We start from the raw sequence: 24,296 nt of genomic DNA, 5'->3' as shown, positions 1-24,296 counted from the left end.
CATTGACAGACCCAAATGTCCTAAAATTCTATGTAATTCTGTTTAAAGCTATGGATAGGAATTTTGTCTGGGTAGAAGTTTCATAGTGCTCATCGGATTCTCAGAGGTATCTGTGATCCAGGAAAGGTGAAGAAGCACTTAACTAATGGTTTCCAATGTTGTTGGGTAAAATTGTAATTCCTTAACAGCCAAGGCCTTTTACAGACTCATCCCAATCCTCCTCCTAACTGTATCTCCCACCACTTGATACTAGAAATCTCCCAGTGGAGCCAGGCTTGTGAGGTCCTGACTGACTGGGCACATTCTGCTCTTTTCTTCCCTAACAACTTTGATTCTCTAATATCCATGCAATTTAGAATTCTATTCTCGAGCACTTTTCTTTAATCTAACCCAAACCACCATTTAAGAATCCCTTAAGCCTCAAAAAAAAACTTTCTTGACCTCTTCAGATTTTAGAAAACCATCTATATTATTATCTGTATTTGTCACACTTAAAATGTATGTAACTTGTGATGTATGGATTTTTTTCCTCGTTAGATTTAAAATCCTTATAGGATAAGAACGACCTCTTACATGACTTTGTGTTTTCTCCGTTATTAAGTAAAATGATATTCATATAGTATGTTCTCATCCATTCTCTGGTGTAGTCAATAAATATTTATTGAGCCCCTCCTATGTGTCAGGCTGGGTTTCTAGAAGTGAACAAACCTGGCAAAAATAATTCTATATTCTACATTCAAGTGCGGGAGATAGGTAAATAGATAAGATTAATTAAATGTATAATATGTTAAATAGTAGTTAAGTGCTAATGAGAAAAAATATAAAGCAATTAAGAGGGATAGGAAATGATTCTGTGTAAGTTTGATTTGGGGGCAGGCAATTTTAGATGGGGGAAGGTCAGGGAAGGACTCATCAATGTGACTTTTGAGTAAAGACCCAAAGGAAGTGGAGGAGTGAGCCATGTCTATGTCTGGGGGAAGAGAATTCCAGGCATAGGGAACAGCAAGTGCAGATGCGGGAAACTATCTAGCCTGTTTGAGGAATACGAGGAGGGAGGCAAGAAATAAAATCAGAGAGTTAATGGGGAGCCGGACCATGTAGGGCCTTGTAGGTTGCAGTTAAGTCAGTGAATTTTACTCCCTTGATAGCAAGGATTTGAGAAGGTTATGATGAAACATTTTGCCAGATCACTCTGACAGCTCTGCTGAGAATAGATTAACAAGGGCAAGGGTGGGAATAGGGGAGCAGTTAGAAAGCTAATGCAGTGTTGTATGCAGGCTAAGATGGCGGTTTGGATTATGGTGCTAGCAGCGAGGATAGTGTGAAGTGGTCAAATTCTGGATATATTTCTAACTAAGTGTTGTATGAGAGTGAAAGAGTCATCAAAGTTGACACCAAAGTTTCTCTACTGAGTACCTACAAGTTTGACCTTGTCATTGATTATTGAGGAAGGGAGAACTATAAGAGAGGTAGGTGAGTTGTCGTGGTACAATGGGGATGAGTATCAGAAGGTCAGTTTTGGATGCTTGAGTCTTGTGATAACTCTAAGTAGAGCTACTGAGTAAGCAGATGGATCTAGAGTCTGCAGTTCAGGGAAGAGGTCTGGGCTAGGCTTATAGAATTAGAAGATACCAGCAAATGGCTGGTATTCAAATCCATGAGACTGGATGAGATGGAACACATTTTTGTTGCTTGGATAAGATAGAATAATTTCTCCTTTGTTTTCTTCAGGATTTTCTATTAAAATTGTGACTTGTCTAAATGAGAAATGTTATTGAGGAGTACCGAAGAGTAACACTCAACTCTTAAGGAATGTGGGCATGGGTTGGCAGTCAAATATCAGAACTGGGGACTTCCCTGGTGGTCCAGTGTTTAAGACTCTGCGCTTCCATGGCAGGGGGCATGTGTTCGATCCCTGGTCTGGGAACTAAGAAAGAATTGAAGTGAATCTCATGAAACATTTAAAATTGATTTATATTTGTCTTTATATTTGTGTGTGTTTCAGGCCAGACCTGTTTGATTGGAATAGTGTGGTTTGCCAGCAGTCAGCCACACAACGACTGGAACATGCATTCAACATTGCCAAATATCACTTAGGCATAGAGAAACTACTGGATCCTGAAGGTTGGTGCATTTCTAAACTACCACTGTTTTTAGCATAGTTTAATGTTTATCATCTCAGGCTTAACATTTCCACAAAGTAAGCACAAAATAGAAACTCTGCATTGTGTTTTTCTGTATTCCAAGTATATTTAAAATGTTCTGTTTTCCTGAAATACGTTATGAACTGTCATACATGATTTTTGTTCTCAGAATACCAATATCCAAAACTAAAATGTAAAACTTCACAAAAAAAATTCAAGCCTTTAGAATGTATATGCCTCACAGATGAAGTATACTGCATTTAGAGTATATTGACTCCAAATAATTATAAAAAGTTCATGTTTTGCTTATTCTACCAAGAGATTTGATAGACTAATCAGCTATAAATAATTAGCTACTCTTGCCAATTTCATTCATATACTCCATAAAAGGCAACACGGTTTACTGTTTAAATCAGGAAATCTATTCCTGGCGCTGATTCTGTTGTAATTTGTCACTCTGGGGGAAGTCCTCCATTGAATGGTTATTTGTTTTCTGCTTCTTTAGTTCACAGGCAGTACTGTATTTATATTTTTATAATATTACACTTAATTAAATTTCATCCTTATCTCTGGTGCTGCATAGTCGTATCTTACAAACACGTGGATTAGAGGGAAAATAATTCCTGACCTCTGCTTTTCTTCTAGCCCATGAGGCACTTCTTAAATTTGCCAACTTCTTTGGAATTGCAGACTATATTCTCAACTTTCTTGAGGCTTTACCACACTGTAAACCCAGAAGTTGGACAAGCAGTGTCAGTGGGATTGATATGTGCAATATAGTATGAGCTATTAGTACAAGCTATTAGTACAGGCTATTAGTACAACCTATAGTACAAGCTATAGTACAAGCTATAGTACAAGATACTTGGGTAGGGTTATATAATTCTTTTGTCTTTGGAATATTGAATCAATCCCAAATAAGGAGATCCTTGAGTGGTGGTCATAGGTCCCATCCAGAAAAGTTCTGAAATAACTCAGAGGATAGCCTTTCACTGGTGAATTTATCATCAACCAGAATCTAATCTTTAGTGTTATAGACCCAAAAACCTGATTACCTCATCTTATTGATAGAAGATCCATATGGTGGTGGTAGTGGTGGGGGAGTTAACTTCAAACCAGATGAAAAAAAATGATATAACAATCAAAATGGAAGCTCATTTATTTTAAATGAGATATTTAACAATCACAAGAACCAGAATACTCATATCTAATTGACCTCTGTATTGCTCTTGATAAGCACATGGACTTGGGAAGGGAAAATTATAGCAATACAAATGTTTGTGAAGTTGGAATCAGATTAAGTTCATTAGAAGTGTTTCTTCTCCTTTAGATAATGCATGACTCCTGTAACCTCTTATTATTGCTTCAGTAGATGGTCAATGTCCTTCCTGCCCCAGTTTAGCTGGGAGAAGTTGTATCAATCATATTTCCTTGTTTTGCAGGATGGGGGAGGGTTACCTCACTATTGACTCCTAGTACCGATTGATATACGTGTTTCTTCATACTCTAGTGAGGTAGAGAGGGCAGACATAATGAAAATATGACTCCAACCCCTGAGGGTGAAAGCTATAGTGTATGAATCTGAAGGATAAGCCTGTTAATAGTTTTTCTGTTTTTCGTTAAATCCACATATGGTAGTCAGTTTCTGTTGTCTGGGATATTCTTGTGTGTGCCTTATCCTTTCGTAAAATAATAAGAGTAAGTTTAAAATAGATCTTTTCCTTGTTAAGTGATAAAATGGCTTTTGATCTCTAAGTCCTCCTTTGAATCAATGAAGTAAGGGAACCTAGATAGGCATCCACATCACAGTCAGAAAATAGATTGATAAGCCTATAATCAGAAAAGGGCAGTTAAATAAATAATGTATTTTACAGCATAAAATAGCCTGATATACCCAATTCCATATGTTCTCCTAAATGGAAAGTGTATGTTGAAATGCATGTCATATAGGCACACCATTATAATATCTCAAACTTGATAATTCAAAGTCAACCAGGTACAGTATGAAATACAAGCTGATTAATAGAGATCAAACTACCACTTATGGTTTCATTTTGCCAGTGAACTCTTCGATCTGAAAACTTTTGCTATTTATAGACTCCCTTCCAAGAGCATTCTGTCTCCTAAACTGGTTTATTAAAGGTTTTTTGGCTTTCAATAAGATAAGGATTCAGAATAAATCTTAAATTATATTTTTAAGTGTCTATCAGTTCCTGCCAGTGTGTTAGGGAAATACTCAAATATGCATTTAAAAATTATTGCTCAGTATTTTTCAAGAGACGATATCAAAGATAATTGAAAGAAAAAAAATTAACCAAATCATAAGGATTTTTATTTACTGATTAGTTAGTCGCAAAAGACAGAATAGCGTCTCTTAGAATCTAAGACTTAGAACAGGCTCCTCAATGTATCTAACAGGCGAGACTCACGGACTTCTTGCATGTCCTGTATAGTAATTACCTTTCAGAAGTTCATACTTTTATTTAACCAATTATTGGTTCTTTAGCTTATACATGACGATGTCAGCTATTCCCCAAAGCAATTTTTGTTTCATATCTAATATGCCCCTTAGGAGGCTAATGAAACATTTAGCTTTATATTTGGGGAGATTTTTATTATTGGGAGGATTGAAGTTATATTTGGCTTAAAAAATACCTGCCCAAAAATGTTTTTAGAATTTTAAACATATGCTTTATTGATTGGGTTGATTTATAAATTTAAAAGTCATTGAAATATAATTTGGAGCTTTTCATATCTTGTATATATCGACTTTGGTATGCTTTGTTTGGCCTTAATTGGTGTTTTGAGGCCTGAGGTTTGGTTTTAAGTGGAATTGCCTTTTAAAATGAGTAGCAATAGGCATTAGCATAAGCAATTTCAGGAGCTGTTTCTGGTGTGTTTAAATGTTAACATATGCAAAAACAAGTACTAGTAGGGTAAAATTATTTAATAATTTATGCATCTTTATGCTTATAGATATAAAAGGTTTATCTCCTTCAAAACGTATCCTATTGTGAATCATTCAATTCACTTTCTCTCCTGATTTCCCTGTAAGACATGCACAGTAGTGCATTGTGGGTTTCATGTGCATTGTTTGCTTCCCTGAGTTTCAAACAAGTTGGTTTGTTTGCAAATCCACACAATACTTTATGCATTAAGAGAATGCTTTGTCAGCTTTTCCTTGTGAATAACAAAGTGTAGATGTTCTAAAAGTAATAAAAAAAATTGGGGATACAAATTTGTGTCGGTTCTAGATGACTTTTGACTGTAGTAAGTCATTTCCATTTGTGATGGGCAAGATGATGTGCACATCATCTGTGGCTTACCAGGGTAACTTTAGAATGAAAAATGAATGATGAGAGTCAAATTTGATGAACACTAGGGCTTTCAAGAAATATTTGTAACCTCAAAATGACATTCACAAGCCAATTAGTTTGGTTTTAATCCACTTCATTTTAACAGCATGAGCATGGTGACACAGATTCTATTTTCTGCCTGGCTAATCCCTGCATCACTCTTCAGTTGTTTTTATTTTATTTTATTTTAATGAATTTATTTATTTATTTTTGGCTGCCTTGGGTCTTCGTTGCTGCGCGCGGGTTTTCTCTAGTTGTGCCGAGCCGGGGCTGCTCTTCGTTGCGGTGCGCGGGCTTCTCATTGCGGTGGCTTCTCTTTGTTGCGGAGCACGGGCTCTAGGCGCATTGGCTTCAGTAGTTGCAGCACCCAGGCTCAGTAGTTGTGGCTCACGGGCTCTAGAGCACAGGGTCAGTAGTTGTGGCGCACGGGCTTAGTTGCTCCGCGGCATGTGGGATCTTCCCGGACCAGGGCTCGAACCCGTGTCCCCTGCATTGGCAGGCAGATTCTTAACCACTGTGCCACCAGGGAAGTCCTTCAGTTGCTTTTAGAGTCTACTTTTCCACGAATCAGCTCTACCTTTTGGAAAGTTTTACTCCTGAATAAATGGTCTCCGACTTCACTTTGCATGCATGCAGCTGATTAGTCTTTAAAAAAGTATTCAAGAGAAAATATATAGCTTTTACTGTAAAAGAGGAGAAAGTCCTTAAGGCCTCTTTTTGGGTTTGATATTGTTTGAGCAAGTGGCGTTTTTGTTTCTTCCAGCTTTGTTCTGTTCATCACATTTTGATACCGTTAACAACAAGAAATGGTAATAAGTAGTTTACACTAAGTTAAAATGGAAAGAGTAAAACCATACCAACGCAGAAGGGTGTTGTTAAAATAAATAACTCGAACTTTTTATGGACAGGTATACTCATTTCATATCATTTAGATTGGGTTTTTTCTAGAACCCATTGTGGAATATCTTTGTTTTCAGAGAATTTAATGAGGTTGGAATATACTGGTGTTCCTCATGTGTATAACATTTCAACTAGAAGTTATTATTGTAAATATCTCACACTCTTTAGAGCCAAACTCTCTGCAGTGCAGAATATTCTTTTTTCCATATATTAAAAAAGTATTTTAATAGTACATATATTAAAATGGCCATTGCCTTTTTGATGACAAATTAACAAAATATATGTTCCTTTGTACTGTTTTGTTGATGTATATCATTATCTCTGACAGAGAGTCTTTAGAGATAATACAAATTGTAATTATCTAAAACTAAATCCTGAGTTTCTTGGAAGAACAGTTCTTAGTCTACTTACTCCACTACGGAAAATAGAAAGTATCATCAACTGCTTATACAGATATGATAATAGCAGAATAATGTTCCTATTATGTCAGCAGGAGACCACTTTTTCCAGCATTTCTTTTAAAAGATATTAAAATTTGATCATTAAAACCAAATTATATCATTTAATAGTGTTAAACGTAATAATGAAAATATTTCTTTAATTTTGAACATCAGTGGATTGCAGTTGAAATGAGCAAATTAGAGATGGCATTATTGTATTAGCAAAGGAATGGGCTACATTAGTAGATTTAGTGTTGCCATCTCATTTGCTTAATGTATATTCAACACAACCTTTTAGCAAAGGAATTTGGGAAATACTGTGTTAAATACTTTAAATATATACTTCTATTAGCATTGCTTAGAACAGAGACTAGCAATGATACATAATGAGGCTTTAGAAAAACTGATGGCCAATGTAGAAGTCCAGAGAAATGTGATTAACATATTTCTAGGCTGCATATCATTAGAGTAAGGGTACTTATTAGAATATCCTTGACTATTTTTAGGTTTTTATCCTGAACCTTCCTTTTTTTACACACCTTTTTTTCCATGGGCAGACACATTGCATAACTAGCTTTGACTGTCCACTGCCACTTTAACATACTTGAATGCATTTGAGTTAAAGATGACTTTAGGCGAGTATCTGGAGGCATCCTCAGATTTATCATTGCTACTATAGGAGAAAAATCTTTAAGGGGCAGTGAGGCAGTACTTTGTAATACATAGCAAAATAAATAAATGAAAACTTTCTACATGGGTAAAAAGGTTACCAATAATAGTATACAAATATTAGCATAAAAATGAGGATAAAGATACTATATTAATATTGTGATAGAGATGATTATACTAACATTAAGATATTACTGTTGTGATCTCCTGTTTCCTGATGGAGAACTTTCAAATTGCTTATTGCAACAGAAATTTAAAAAGTTAATACATTGATATATAGTTTCCAGTAGCCTGAAAAGGTAACAAAGGCACATGAGACAGAGAGAGAAGGAGGGGGAAGAGACAGAGAGAGAAGGAGGGGGAAGAGAAAGAGAGAATGAATTTCACGTCTCTTTTTGATATCCTATTTTCTACCTTATTCTTATTTCAGATAACATAGAAAATAAATATTTTCAGGACAATTTGAGATAATCACTAATAAATTGAAGTGATTTTTGTTCTGCTGATCCATTTCGGTTGTTTGGATGACAGAAATAATTGAATGTAACTGTCCCAAATTCACCCATTTAGACAATAAAGAGACCTCCAAACATTAAAAATGATATCTGTGTGTGTACATGGCCTGAATTTACCCTTTATACCATAATTTGGTATTTTCTCCTCATCTTTATGTTCTTTTATAATTTATCCAATTTTGCTCTTATAGAAAACAGTCAGCCAATTTATATGTTTTATTTCTGTTAGGAGTTTATTTGTTAAAATAAGAGGAGTATTATTCATTGTTACAGTTAAGTAATATAGTTTCTCACTTGATTGTGGAATTTTTTTTTATTTTTGATTTTTTTGCCTGCGTTGAGTCTTCGTTGCTGTGTGTGGGCTTTCTCTAGTTGCAGCGAGCAGGGGCTACTCTTCGTTGCAGTGTATGGGTTTCTCATTGTTGTGGCTTCTCTTATTGCAGAGCATGGGCTGTAGGCATGCAGGCTTCAGTAGTTGCAGTACGGGGGCACAGTAGTTGCAGCGTGCAGGCCCTGGAGCACGTGGGCTTTGGTAGTTGCGGCACATGGGCTCAGTAGTTGTGGCTTGCGGGCTCTAGGGCGCAGGCTCAGTAGTTGTGGCACATGGGCTTAGTTGCTCCGCGGCATGTGGGATCTTCCCACACCAGGGGTTGAACCCGTGTCCCCTGCATCGGCAGGCGGATTCTTAACTACTGCACCACCAGGGAAGTCCTGATTGTGGAATTTAAATAATGAAATATAGTCTAATCATGTGATTTAAGATTTGCATAGTGGATGAGGTTCTATACCAAATTTATTCAGAAGCATTTGAGTATAATCCTTGCCTAGGTAACTGGGAATCTCTTTTTAATTAATTTACCGGGATGGTTTTTACAACTGTTTTTTATTTAAGTTGGGGAAATATAATATCCTAGGCCTATGCAGTCATAAGAAATAATATTGAATGACTGACAGGCCATCTATAAATTGTTTAAACAGTTGGGAAATACATCCACCATGTTCCAATGCTGAATGACATATAATACATATCTTGTGGATGGTGTCCCCAGGAATCATCACTAGGAGTCCATTAGACTGTTAAGGAAATATATTAGAAAAAATATGTGTTGCTCCTCTGTTATTGATTTTAATAAAACTCATATCTGAAGTAATACATGAGATATTAGCAACTATGAGTAATTAAAGTGTTTTGTAGTTGATATTTGTGTTTCTTGTTTATCATGGGAGGGTGTAGACTTATTAAGAGCATTTTGCCAAAACAGAACACTACATTTTGCCTTCTCACTTGTTCATTGTGGTTCAGCACGTGCTGTAATGAGAGAGTACGGCATGCAGGAGGCTTTCTGTGCTTCATATCTGCGTACTGAGGAGAGTTCCTGCTTTTTTTTTTTTTTTTAATCCTCAAATGTGCAGAACTAAAAGGGAATTCTCCTTTTCAGCCTGTTTTAATTTGTGCAGCCTATTGGTTTTGTTCTTATCCTTCATGGGATGTTGATGGTCTCTTTGTAGATGATGGTGGAATGTTGAGTGTTTAGAATATCCTAGACATAGCTACCTGAATAGAAGTCCTCTATTAATCTAGAACACTAGAAGAGAATTTAGAAAAATCTCTCAAAAGCTTTCTAAGACAACAGAACTGGAGTCTGAATATTTGCAGTGTGGAACCCCTGCCCTGTCTTACTGTGTAAGTGAAAGAAGTGTGTTTTCTTCAGCGATTCCATATTGCAAAATACGGGACAGAAAATAGTTTTACTTGTATCACTCGATTTAGTAACATCTTGATGTCACCACTGACCTCATAGTCTTCAGTAGTGTCATTTAGGTAAAAGTTCCAGTGTATTGTTTTCTTGGCCTTCTGTTTTAAAGGTTAAACTAAACCTTCCAAATTTAAGAATTAAGTGTAAGTTTAGGACGTTGTTTTCCAGGCTTCCTCAGATTGTTATTGTTGGCAGAATCCCACATTACCTTGTAGAACAGGGTTCCCACGTAATGCAATGGTAATGAATGAGAGAAATCTTCAGAACATAAAAATATAAAGACAGCAGCCACTGTCAAACTAGAATTGGCCACCATGGAAAGCAGTCACCCAGTTTTTCCTTAATTCAGAGACATTTGTTCCAGTGGAGGCTGGGCGGTGTTTGGAGGATCCAGGGGAAGCAGGAGGCTGGAGTGAGCCTCCTAAGGCAGAGGCTTTCCCTTTTGCCACCTTCAGGATTTTTTGTTCAGTGTTGTAGCCAGATAGTTATTGTGTTTTAAAATATGAAGGAAGAAGACTGAAATTGTAAATACTTTGTAACATAATCATTTGTACTTGAATAGTAGGGTTTTAAAGGGCACTGATATCCCACCAAACAAAAGGTATAATAAATTGACCTTTTTATTAAAAAAAACCATTTTGAATATTTAAACAATTATAGAAAATGAAAATAAAATGGCATAGTTTGGAAATTTCTTTGAGGTTTTAGTAAAGTCAATGATGGTATTTGAAAGTAAAGCATATGTTGCTTATAGCTGGGACATTTTTGTTCATTTCACAGTCTTCAAAACGGAATTAACTGTGTTTGATTAAAAAAATAGGATATATCACAGAACTTGCAAATGGATATCTGAAAACCTTAAAACTGAGTGCTAGGAAAATAGGTATCAGGTTGGTACATATGTTTTCCAATTAAATCATTTCTCTATATAAAAATGCATGGGCCATTTAACAGCTAGAATATGAAATATAAGATGAAAATATATTAATTTACAGTAGTATTTGGATAAAATAGTAAGGAACTAGAGTCTTGGTTGATGCCATTTGTTATAACAGGATAATTTAATTCTCATAAAAATGGGATTTAATTTTTATGAAAGGAACCAGAAGCTTTACAGTAGTCTTGTGATTATACTTAAAAATAATAAAGTACACTCTTAGATTTATTGGCTTATGGCAAACTTGTGGTGTTAGTGGGTCATATGCTATCTACTTGAGAGATGAGGAAACTGTAACAGCTATTAAGTGCTTGGGGATGTTATGTATTATTAAAATTTAATAAGGTGGTTGAAATCCAGTGTTTTTACTTTTTAGAAATAATCAATTGTTCTGCAGTATCGTTCTTGTGAGATTTTTAAAAATATTGCTGAGTAAACTTTTACCTCAAATCAAAACACAGTTTTCCCCTAAAAATATTTTTCTAATTTATCACCAGTGATATAAATTCAAATATGCAAAGCTCTTTTTGGTAAAATGTAACTAAAATTTAAGTAGGACAACCATGTTTTAGGAACCTCACATTTCTTTTACACAATAATTCTAGGGCAGTTTATCCTTATTTTATAAATGGAAAACCTGAGGCTTAGAGAGCTTTACTAAAACCAAGATCACACAGCCAATAGAAAGATGAGCAGGAATCGAATTCAGCTTTACCTCTCCTCAGAGTCCATATTCTTTCCAACTGGACTGCCCAGTAAAATCACCTGGGGAGACTTATGAAAACACTGGGGTTGGAGCAGATATTCTGATTTTATTGGTCTGAGATGGGGCCCTGACACCAGCAATTTCTAAAAGCTTGTCAGGTGAGACTGTCATATAGCCAAGGTAAAAGTAGCTGCAATAGAACATTTGTTTCCTTAGGTATGTCTTTTTAGAGGATAAAACCCAGAATCTGTTGTCCCATGTTTTTTTAAGACCTCTAGCATTTTCTTCCTCAAGAGGTGACTAAGCCTGCTGTTCAAATCTTCAATTACTGGAGCATTGCTTATTGCTAACAGTCCTGCCGTTAATGAGAAATGGTTTGTCCACCAGATAAAATAGAAATAGACTAGCTGTCACGTAAGACTGGCTACCAAAAAACATTCTCTTTTAGGATTAAGGGACTTGCCTTATCTGCTGTCCGCACAGCTCTCTCTCTCTCCATCCCTTCTTCTGTTGATTACTTCACGGACATGTTTGTGATAGAATGACGCTCTCACGCACACACTGATTCCACCAGAGCGTTGTCCAGGACAACCTGTGTGTAGAGGTGGTCCCTGGCTCTTTGTCCTTTTATTTATTTTTCCTTTTTTCTCTTCCTCTCTCACTTTGATCCTAATTAATATCGCTGTGCCCTGTCATCAGGGGTTTGATGATCCCTTTTTCAGCCAGTAAATATCTCTTTCATTGGCATAGCTGATAAAGCCTCTTATTCCAGAGGAATTTTTAATAATAACAAAGGGATAATGAAAGTAAAGACAAACATTTAAAATGGCAGTAAAATAATTTTTTCACAGTACAAGTTTGTGATCCTATAAATCCATTTAAAAGAAGCAAAACGGCTTTAGTTACTTCATGATCTCTGATATTAATGCCAGAAATAGGTTGGCTTTAATCACAAGCCGTTTATCTAGGATTAGTTTTGCTAAACAGTCTGTATTTCAGCTGGATATATGACTTTTAGTGACAGGATATAACAATCATTGGAGCCTGCAATATCACTGTAGCTGTGAGGGGATCAAATTGGCAATTATACTCACAGATGCAGTAGAATGTAATTTAATACTACATTTACTTAGCTGTATAGAAGGATACAAGGCATGAGAGATGCTGGCATGGAATCTGTATGTCATTGGGTGGCCCAGAAACACCCAAAATACACACATTTGCCCCTTATCCACATGGGGCAAGAGCCAGGGTCAGTGTGGGCCACTTGACACAAAGAAGTTCTAGCCACGATTTCTCACCAATATTTAATACCATTCTAGTAACAGAAGATAAAGGCCTGCGTATCAATTCACAGCCCCTCCTCCACTAGCCTAAGAGCAGTTCTACTTAGCAAACAGAAGAGGCACGACTTTCCCAGTTATCTCAACTCCATAGTTCTAGGAAAACAAAATTCTCTGGTCATTCTTCTAGGCAAGCTTAGGCCTGATTTAACCTTTTATTCATACAGCCAACTAGCCTTGGGTTGAAATCCAATTTTTGCCATTAATTAGTTATATGGCGCTGGGAAACTTTCTGAGCCTCAGTTTTGCTCATGTGCAAAGTTGAATCAATAATATCTACCTCATACAGTTACTGCAAGGATTAAGTTAAGTAATACCTGTTAAGTATTTAGCCTGTAATACGCATTCAGAAATAGTAGCTAAAACATATGTCAAGTGCCTGGAATATTGCAGAAATTAAACGTTGCTTCCCTTTCTATTCCTATAAATTATCTTAATTAGGGAGAGCTGATCTTCCTAATTATTTTGCCTTCCTCTAGAATAAAGGCAACTCTCCCCAAATTAAATAATTACCCATTTAAAATCTTACTGTTTTTCCTGTGACCTTCCCATCCATTCCAGTTTCCTGATCTGAGGGATTTTGCTGGTTCACAGCTGCGTTTCTGGGTGGTAGTCCTTGACACCCTTGAGCTCCAGAATATAATCTAACACTTCACAGCAAACTTGAACTATAGGTTGAATTCATCAGTGGCGACGTTACACACACACATACGCACACATGCACACGTACACATGCATACAGACTCAGTTACACTGAAGATGTTCAACAAGTCTCCTGAAGACTGGTTCATAATTATAATACGTTTTTCCTGTAATTGTCACAGTATTTGCAAGATGCTGATGAGCACACCTGCGAAAATATAGTTTTTCTTCTGCAACCATAACTTTTTATTTAACGATGTGTGGTGGTTGAACTGGTTCCCAAGAATCTCAGAAAAACTCTTGTTTTCTGAAACCCGGAGCAGCATTTTTATGGGAATGTTGATGTGCTCTGGTGTAATATTTTCTGAACATCTGTAAGTGCTGGGCACAGTAATTAACATTTTATAAGTATAATTTTATTTTATTCTCATGACAACCCCAGGAAGTAGACACTATTATTATGGCCATTTACAACTGAAGAGTTTAAGTAACTTGCCTATATCACTCAGCTTAGTGAGTTGGAGTTGAGATTCCCTGCTTGTAACTACTACAGAAAATAATTGTAATGCAGAATATTTCTGTCCTCCTCCTTGATTTTTTTCTTTGCATTGATTAAGAAGTTGCTCTCTTTATTACAGAGCTAATTGACTTTCTTTTAAAATGGAGGGACATCAATCAGTTGATTCCAAATGTGCTGGAGATAAATGTAAAAGTCATACAAACAGGAGTCCAGACCAAGAGAGATACTGGATTCTGTCTCTATACTATGATATCTCCCTCAGAGAATACTTAAATAATTAATCAAAGTGGAAGGATGTTTACACATCTTGCAAGTTTGGAGTCCTATCCAAGGCACACTAAAGTTATCAAAGCGAAACACTAACCAGTTATGAATATATTCCCTTCTACTCTCTCTCTTGTTAACTCTAGATGGCAAAAGCATTGCTTAAGGTATGGCAAAAGCATCACTTAAGTTATGCCAAAACATCTATCTCAGATATTTCCTCATCAGCTTGTGATGTAAACATCTCTCATCTACTCTCTAAAATATGGATTGGCAAAAAAAGGGAGAGGCAGAGAGAGAGAGACAGGGAGGGAGAATCCTAAGAAGAACTAAGTAAAAATGTACATTCTACCTAGGCTTGAATATCTAAGTTTCTCTGTATGGCGCAGTTCTTTGTGTGGATTTATTATTGGAGCCAGTTGAGAACTTGGGTCTGTATAGAAGCAGCTGGACAAGTGAACACCTTGGAAAAGTGTTATAAAAACTGTTTCATTAATGTTCAATTGGTAGAGGTGCTATAGGTGAAAGCATTTAAAGTGAAATGAATATACATATATGCCTGAGGAAGAGGAGTGGCTCTTTTGAGATCTCTTGAGAACTGTTTTATTTAAAATTAATACTATTCAATAGGCAAGAGTACGTGGTGAAGCCCTTGATAAATGTACCTCATATCACCTAAAACATAATAGTAGACCATGATATTGGTGTAGTTGTTGTTAACCGAAGGGAGTCTGAGCATATATGGCAGGAAGTGGGGAAAGAGTAGCCTAGAACAATAAGAATCATTGAGTACTTGGGTATTTGGAGAACCTTGGTGCAGTAACCAGGTTTGAAAAGGCTAAAAATAAGGACAAATCCCACCCAGTTCAAAATACAACAAATATAAAAATGAATAAGATGTAAGCTCCTGGATAAAAATTAAATAATTTATATGTAATTTTCTCTGCACTATTGTATCTCCTATTTTTCTCCACCAAAACATAAAAGAACTGCATGTGAAAAATAAGAAAAAAAAGCATAAAATATAGAATATTAAGGAAGTAGGAGATAAATTAATCTTTACATTTTCATAACACAAGTAAATCTGATGGTTTGAAATATTAGTTGCAATGAAAAGCTGCTCAACATCACTAATTATTAGAGGAATGCAAATCAAAACTACAATGAGTTATCACCTCACACCGGTTAGAAGGGGCATCATCAGAAAATCTACAAACAACAAATGCTGGAGAGGGTGTGGAGAAAAAGGAACCCTCTTGCACTGTTGGTGGGAATGTAAATTGATACAGCCACTATGGAGAACAGTATGGAGGTTCCTTAAAAAACTGAAAATAGAATTACCATATGACCCAGCAATCCCACTACTGGGCATATACCCAGAGAAAACCATAATTCAAAAAGACACATGCACCCCAATGTTCATTGCAGCACTATTTACAATAGCCAGGTCATGGAAGCAACCTAAATGCCCATCGACAGACGAATGGATAAAGAATATGTGGTACATATATGCAATGGAGTATTATTGAACCATAAAAAGGAATGAAATTGGGTCATTTGTAGAGACGTGGATGGACCTAGAGATTGTCATACAGAGTGAAGTAAGTCAGAAAGAGAAAAACAAATATCGTATATTAACGCATGTATGTGGAACCTAGAAAAATGGTACAGATGGACCAGTTTGCAAGGCAGAAATAGAGACACAGATGTAGAGAACAAACGTATGCACACCCAGGGGGAAAGCAGTGGGGGGGGGGTGTGTGTGGTGGTGGTGGGATGAATTGGGAGATTGGGATCGACTTATATACACTAATATGTATAAAATAGATAACTAATAAGAACCTGCTGTATAAAAAATAAATAAGATAAAATTTTAAAAAAACCAATAAGATATCACCTCACACCTGTTAGAATGGCTGTTATTGTCAAGACGAAAAGACAACCCTCAGAATGGGAGAAAATATTTGCAAACGAATCAACGGACAAAGGATTAATCTCCAAAATATATAAACAGCTCATTCAGCTCAATATTAAAGAAACAAACACCCCAATCAAAAAATGGGCAGAAGACCTAAATAGACATTTCTCCAAAGAAGACATACAGACGGCCATGAAGCACATGAAAAGCTGCTCAACATCACTAATTATTAGAGAAATGCAAATCAAAACTACAATGAGGTATCACCTCACACCAATTAGAATGGGCATCATCAGAAAATCTACAAACAACAAATGCTGGAGAGGGTGTGGAGAAAAGGGAACCCTCTTGTACTGTTGGTGGGAATGTAAACTGATACAGCCACTATGGAGAACAGTATGGAGGCTCCTTAAAAAACTAAAAGTAGAATTACCATATGACCCAGCAATCCCACTACTGGGCCTATACCCAGAGAAAACCGTAATTCAAAAAGACACATGCACCCGAATGTTCATTGCAGCACTATTTACAATAGTCAGGTCATGGAAGCAACCTAAATGCCCATCAACAGACGAATGGATAAAGAATATGTGGTACATATATACAATGGAATATTACTCAGCCATAAAAAGGACCGAAATTGAGTCATTTGTTGAGATGTGGAAGGATCTAGAGACTGTCATACAGAGTGAAGTAAGTCAGAAAGAGAAAAACAAATATCGTATATTAACGCATGTATGTGGAACCTAGAAAAATGGTACAGATGAGCCGGTTTGCAGTGCAGAAGTTGAGACACAGATGTAGAGAACAGACAGATGGACACCAAGGGGGAAAAACTGCGGTGGGGTGGGGATGGTGGTGTGATTAATTGGGCGATTGGGATTGACATGTATACACTGATGTGTATAAAACTGATGACTAATAAGAACCTGCAGTATAAAAAAACAAAACAACTAATACTAAACTTTCATTGGGTTATTTGTATGGAAATATGTTAATATAAATGTTTCAGACATTACATGAAATTTCTAAAAATATTATATGTTCTGGTATAATGTTATAAGTCATAATCCTAGTTATTACTTTAAAATGTATATCTCAGAAATAACTAATTTTCTTGTCAACTGCATTATTATGAACTTTCATCAAATCTTTTACCGTGGTCATTTTTAAGTCTTTTGTCATTTACAGATAGTTCTGGGTGTACTCTGATGATTTTGCAAATATGTTTCTATAAAAGGGTTTCATCTTCAAGAAATTCATGGAAAAGACTCTGACAAGTACAGGTTTCTGGTAACTGACTGTACTGCTGAACTGAATGAATAAGCATTTTCAGAACTCTGATGAAAAACTGATGAACTCATAAAAGTGCTAACAAAAGATCAAGATGAAAAAAAACAATTAATTACATGGGACTGAGTGAACTGATGAGGATGAGTATAATTTTTGTGACTTTCTGTCTGAATTAAAAAAAAAAAAATCCCACAAGGACTCAGAGGCAAAGAATATACAAATCAATTTTCACTGCAAAGTAAAGGAGCTGTTACAGTGGAGGATTACTGGACTGAATGTCAATATTATGACATAGTATGAGTGTGTTTCATGTTTGGTAATTGCAATCATTGTTGCTTTTGTTGTGGTCATCCATGTAGAATGCTTGGTGTCAGTCTATTTACCTCTTGTAAAAATAAAATACAGTGTGTGTGTGTGTGTGTGTGTGTGTGTGTGTGAAAAAAAAAATAAATAAACCAGGACAGTTCTAGGCAAAAAAAAAAAAAAAAGAATGGCTGTTATTGAAAGGATGAGATAACAAGTGCTTGTGAGAATGTGGAGAAAAGGGAACCCTTGGGCACTGCTGGTGGGAATGTAAATTGGTACAGCCCCTATGGAAAAGAGTATGGAGGTTTCTCAAAAAATTAAAAGCAGAACTACTGCATGATCCAGCAATTCTATATCTGGGTATATATCTGAAGGAAACTAAAGAGATTTCTGCACCCCTACGTTCATTGCAGCATTATTTACAATAGCCAAGATATAGAAACAACCTAAGTGTCCCTTGTTGGATGAATGGTTAAAGAAAATGTGGTATATGTATACACAGGAATGTTACTCAGTCATAAAAAGAAGAAAATTTTGCCATTTGCAACAACATGGATGGAACTTGAGGGTATTATGCTAAGTGAAATAAGTCAGACAGAGAAGGACAGATACTGTATGATCTCTCTTTGTGGAATCTAAAAAATACTTAAACTCATAGAAGCAGAGAACAGGCAACAGAAGTGGTTGCCAGAGGTGGGGCATAGGGTTGGAGGTGGGGAAATAGGTTAAAGTAGTCAAAGGGTACAAACTTCCAGTTATAGATGAATAAATTCTGGGGATGTAGTGTAAATCATGGTGACTATAGTTAACAATACTGCATTGCATATTTGAAAGTTGCCAAGAGAGCAGATTTTAAAATTTCTCACTACGGAAAAAAAGAAAATATTGAAACTATGTGAAGTAATGGATGTGTTAACTAAACTTAACGTGGCAATCATTTTGTAATATATACACATATAAAATCACTGTGTTGTACATCTTAGACTTACACAGTGCTTTATGTCAATTATAATTCAGTAAAGCTGAGGGAAGAGACAGTGTTCTAGCAAAATAAAACATGGAGGTATGATGTAGAGTGACCAGTGTGAGAGGGACACTTCAGGTTGGGTGATGAAGGAAAATGAGTTTCAAGCAAAACAGTCAACCAACACAATAAACAAAGTTCTCATCGGAAAGCTGGTTGGAGTTTCATTAAAATGTATATTTATCTGAAAAGGTTGATATAAAATCTTTGTACATAACAATATGTTGTGTCTTTCCATTTAGAAAGGATTTGTGTGTACATCCTCCAGTAAAATTAAATGATCTCCTTTACATATTGATCTCAAAACAAAAAAAACAAAAAAAATATTAGTTGCAGTGAGATTTCAGTAATATATGACATAAGTTTTCTATTAAATGATAGTATCTGTGTATTCGTAGTAAGTGGAAACATATATTTTAAGCAAAAACATATTGCAAAAGGAAAAACTGATAACTCCTCCATTCTTCTTCACCTTAATCTTAATATGTACTGGTGAGGCAAATGGCAGTCAAAGGTAGCCAGCGCTTGAAGGAATGCTTTCATTTGTTTAAAGTAATCTTTTCTGAAATTGATCAGGAGGCACCAAATAACCGTAATAATTCTGAGAACTTTAATCTTACAGAAGAAATGGAAACTTTTGAAATTAGAATTTACTGTCAGAACTTAAACACTTGTTACTTATATAAGCCAATTCCAGCATTATTACAGAGCAATATTATTTTACCTAATATGTGTCTTTTACTGTGTTGAATGCGTATAGATTAAAAATAAAAAAGAATGATTTTGGGGGCTTCCCTGGTGGCGCAGTGGTTGAGAGTCTGCCTGCTAATGCAGGGGACACGGGTTCGAGCCCTGGTGTGGGAAGATCCCACATGCCACGGAGCGACTAGGCCCGTGAGCCACAATTGCTGAGCCTGCGCGTCTGGAGCCTGTGCTCCGCAACAAGAGAGGCCGCGATAGTGAGAGGCCCGCGCACCGCGATGAAGAGTGGCCCCCGCTTGCCACAACTAGAGAAAGCCCTCGCACAGAAACAAAGGCCCAACACAGCCATTAAAAAAAAAAAAAAAAAAAAAGAATGATTTTGTAATGCTCAATGTTGGGCAGGTAGCTAGATAGACTTGGATTTTTTTTCTCCAGTGAGTGGATATACCCGCCCCACTAATAAACTAGAAATTTTGGAGCTTCTGCTTCTATTTCTGACCTTGTAGTTTGTCTCAGACACTAAAAACCCTTTTAAAATTTATTTGCCTCAGGGTCATTATTTTATCAAGTAGAAATTCATTTTAATTCATCACTTACTGATTAACAACTTTATGTAAGAAAGAGTTCTATATACCCCAGATGCATAAAAAAACAAAAGGTATAGAGTCTTCCAAGGAACTGACAATTCAGTATGAGCCAACAAGCAAGTACATGGGTAACTATTATACATGACAGAATGTGACCTCATGCACACAAATTAAGTAACATGTAGTAGAATATTTTTAAAAGTATGCAACATGTTTAGAAACAGCATCCCCTTCTAATAAATGTTTATGTCCAATGAAAATGTGGATGCGTTATAATCTTTCAGGTGGAGTATTACAGTAAAATCCACTGGATCTTTACAGTTGTCCTTGCTCGGCTTCCTTAATTTTATTCACTGGACTTAAATACATCAATCTGTAAATAGTGAAGGTGATTTTAGAGCAGGAACCTAACCTGCTGTTCTATTTCCTTATTTCTTTCAAAGTCCATTGATTTATTAAATAATAAAGTCCTTCACCATTTTGAATAAGGTTTGGTAGATATTGTTTTCTCTTTAATATGTGTGATTTCTAATACTGGATTTTTTCTCGCATGTTTAAAGCTGTTCTTTAGGACTGATGCATCAGCTCACGTTGGCAAAAGTCGTAAATCCACATGTGTGCACACGCATGTGCACACACATAGACACTCATAGGTTTGAGCAGGGTGTTTTTAAAAGCTAAATCTAGTGCAATGAATCACCTCCAACATGAGAAGAAGCTCTTTAAACTATTTTAAGTCAACATGGACAAGAGAAATTGGCCTGTAATACACCTCAGGTTCTTAACCTTTTTGGGAGCTATGGAAGAACTACTTCTCAATAAAGATAACATATATTGACAATAAAATATATAAGGGAGGACATCTACTTATAAAACTTAGAAAACGATTTAGTAGGAACAGTTGTTTTATTAGCCTTCTGCTCTTTAATGACTGAGACCATCCTGGGGCTATTTAAAAGATGATTTAATTTGTCTTCTAAACACATGGATGAGTTCAGGGTGTTTCTTTTTTTCCCTTGAACTGACTGTGTCTGCATTGACATTAAAGGCATGGATCAGGAATCTTTGTAATAATAAATCAGTCTTTTAAATTAATTGAGGTTGGTAATTTAAACAGCTTTAAACATGGATAAAATGAAGTATTATACGTATTTGTAGTAAAATATTCCATCAACTTGTTGCCTCAAAATTAAAGGTGGTTTCATATGTAATTTTAATGTGAACTGTATTTGAGTATAAACTGTATCTGCAGTTCTTATGCAATATCTATATCATTATCTTCTTCATGAAAATGATCATTTGAACAAATATCTTCATAGCAATAGCCTCTTCCAGTTTCCCCTAGGCCAGTAAATGGTGCCATCATCTATTTGCTCAGTTGCTCAGAGCAAAACCTGCAAATCATCCTTTCACCAATCCCTGTAATCCCTAAATTTCAATCCATCATGATGCCTTGTGGGTTATACTTTCAGAATAGATCACTAAGTCTTTGGTACCTCTCCCTCTTTACAGTCACCACCCTGGGTCAAAAAGTTTTCATCTCTTTCCTTGACCACAGGAAGAGCTTGGTAACTGCAGGCTCTGCTTCCATTCTGGCTCTACCTTCAATACCTTTTATGCACAGCATCCAGAATGATATTACACAGTTCAAGGCCTTAGCGTTTGCTCTCCCAACTGTTTGGATGCTCTTCTTTCACACTGCATTTCACACCTGAGTAAATTGAGCCCCAGAAAGATTATGTGCTTTGTTTAATCAGCATCAGGATAGCATGTTTCTGTGGTCTTAGGTACATGTTAAATTGTTCTTAGTCTCTTGTTTTAAATCTGTCCTTATGTTATTTCCTTTTATGCACACTGCATTTGAGATCAGCTGCTTTCTTTGATATTCTAGTGGTTTCTAATCATAATATCTAATGGTTATGTGAGAAAAGAAATATTTCCCATTAATAACTGTTAATGGAGAGCATAGCCTGTGAAATTATCTGTCTTGTATTTCATCTACCTTAGAAAATGGTCGTTTTCATAATTTTTATTGGAATATGTTCAAAATTGGTTTTTATTCACAAATTACCATGTTGCTATTTAATATTTAACTGAAGCCAGGATTAGGCAAACGACATAATAACTTCCTTTCTTATCTGGGAGCCCACATGAATATTGAGAGTATTAAGATATTAATTAAGGTATCTGCTATCCTCTGAGGAGAATGTCATATATTTGTGGAATAAAGACAAAACAGAGCAAACATATCTAATTTTATTTCTCTCAAGAGTGGTTTAGATTAACTTTACCCATACCTTTTAGCTGGATGCTCCTCCCTCTGCTTAAGCTAGTTCGATCTCTGAGGTAAGAGATGTAAAGGGAGCTGTATTGCCTTATTTTCTGTGTGTGTGTGTGTGTGTGTGTGTGTGTGTGCGTGCATGTGCGTGTTTATATGCATTCATGGGGAGATCTTCTCGATGCACAGGGAGAGAGAATAAGAGAAACAAGGCAGGTACGGGCCAGAAATTTGATTACACAATAGAGGACTGACACAGTCTAAAGCCCTAGGAAGGCAAGGAGACTACTGGGATAGGTAGGAGCAAGTTGGTAACGCAATTTACTTTATTCATTTACTCACATAATGAATACTTATTTAGTGCCTACAATGGTCCATTTATATTTGAGTTAGATAAAAGGATGTAAGAATAAGACATCACTGCATTAGAGTATGATATGCAAGGTCCAATGATTTGTCTTCAAAATCTGTTCAGTTGTTGTTGATGGTTTTTTAAGTTTAATATTGTTTAGTACAATATTAACAGAGTAAACAGTACTATTGGCCTTTCTCATATTTAACTTTAATTGTATCAGTGATGTACAATGCAATAGAAAACTCCTCAACTCTCCAGGAAGAATTAATTTTGACTTATATTCCAGTGGAGATTGTTCTTACTGTAGTACTGCTGGCTTATCACAATACAGTTGGTAGTTCTAGGCTTGTCCAGTCATCTAATAGATGGTGACTTAGGACTCATTCTTGTTCACAGCTGAACTCTTAAGGGCCTAAAAGAGTGCCTGCTTTTTAGTAAGTGCACAGTAAATGTTTGTTGAAGCAATGGGTTTTAGATTAGTAGATTAGTGATGGAGGGAAGGCTAGTAATATATCCAAAGATCAAGTCAGGATTTTTTTTTTTTTTTTTGGCCGTGCCATGCAGGACCAGGTATTGAACCAGTGCCCCCTGCAGTGGAAGCGTGGAGTCTTAACCACTGGACCGCCAGAGAAGCCCCTCATGTCAGGATTTTAAAGTTCTAAGTAGGATTGATCATATAAGCTATCATCAGGCTAATAGGTTAAATTCACTTTATTACTAATTAATACAAGGAACTAATAATATTAAGAAGCAACTAAATGGTCAGCATCCCATGTTGGAATTGTTATTTGGGTTCCACCTCATATTTTCCTTCTTCTTATTGGCTATTTTATTGTCTGTTCAGGCTGGAAAAGGTCTTCCTGATTATCTTACTTCATTTAAAGAAAAGAATAATGGTGAAGGTGATTTTTAAAATTAAAATATGAAGTATGTTAAATTGTAGACCTTAGCTTTGATTTATAAGAAGCTACATACGGGTCTTAAGAAATGTGTAAAATAATTTATCCCCAAGCTAAGTGATAATCATACACATTATGGTGGAACAGGCTATTTTAAAGTATCAAACTTTATCTAAAAATAAATAATAGCACATCATATCAAAGGGATTGAATGGTTCTGTTGGGCAGAAGAATGTTAGATTGTAGTTGGGATTTCCATATATGGTAGAAGAATTGATAGAGATAGAGAAGAGAGACAGAATATGTGGCTATAGTACTCTCTATGTGGATCATATTTTATAAAAAATCCTTTTGGCACTTTCCATGGTAAAGATTGACTGGTCCAATTGGAAACATGAAACACATTTTGTCTCAATGGGTTTTGTTATTACTGTATATACTTAAAACAATACATACTGCTTAGCTTTTTAGGTAAATGCATGCACTATGAGGATTTATCACGATTTATATGGAAAATTATGTGGTGTTTATAAAGGAGAAGGTATATTACAAGTAATTTCTTAGGTAAAAATAAAAGTGATGACATATTTAAACTGAAATACAAATTGAGAGGTATAATTATAATTTAAATGTTTTCTCAAAACTATTTTTGAATGGGAGAAAAATAATCTATAAAATCTGAAAAATTTTATTTCAAAAATAAATTTAAAAAATGTCTGAACTCATGCTAAAAAAAGTACT

At 35.8% G+C, this 24,296-nt stretch overlaps 1 protein-coding gene across 5 annotated transcripts in view; it reads left to right on the top strand.

Annotated features, from left to right (window-relative positions):
* Positions 1-24,296, top strand: part of DMD (dystrophin) — a 2,259,822-nt gene that overhangs the window by 774,448 nt on the left and 1,461,078 nt on the right. For all 5 annotated transcript variants that reach the window (XM_082446317.1, XM_082446321.1, XM_082446320.1 and 2 more), the window contains exon 7: positions 2,006-2,124. In XM_082446317.1, the coding sequence (XP_082302443.1) occupies positions 2,006-2,124 (119 nt within the window). The remainder of the gene's footprint in view (positions 1-2,005; positions 2,125-24,296) is intronic.

This window comes from Balaenoptera physalus, assembly GCF_965194825.1.
Source record: "Balaenoptera physalus genome assembly, chromosome: X".
Classification (NCBI taxonomy): Eukaryota; Metazoa; Chordata; class Mammalia; order Artiodactyla; family Balaenopteridae; genus Balaenoptera; species Balaenoptera physalus.
The sequence above is the reverse complement of the archived record's forward strand: the minus strand, read 5'-3'. Positions and strand labels throughout refer to the sequence as shown.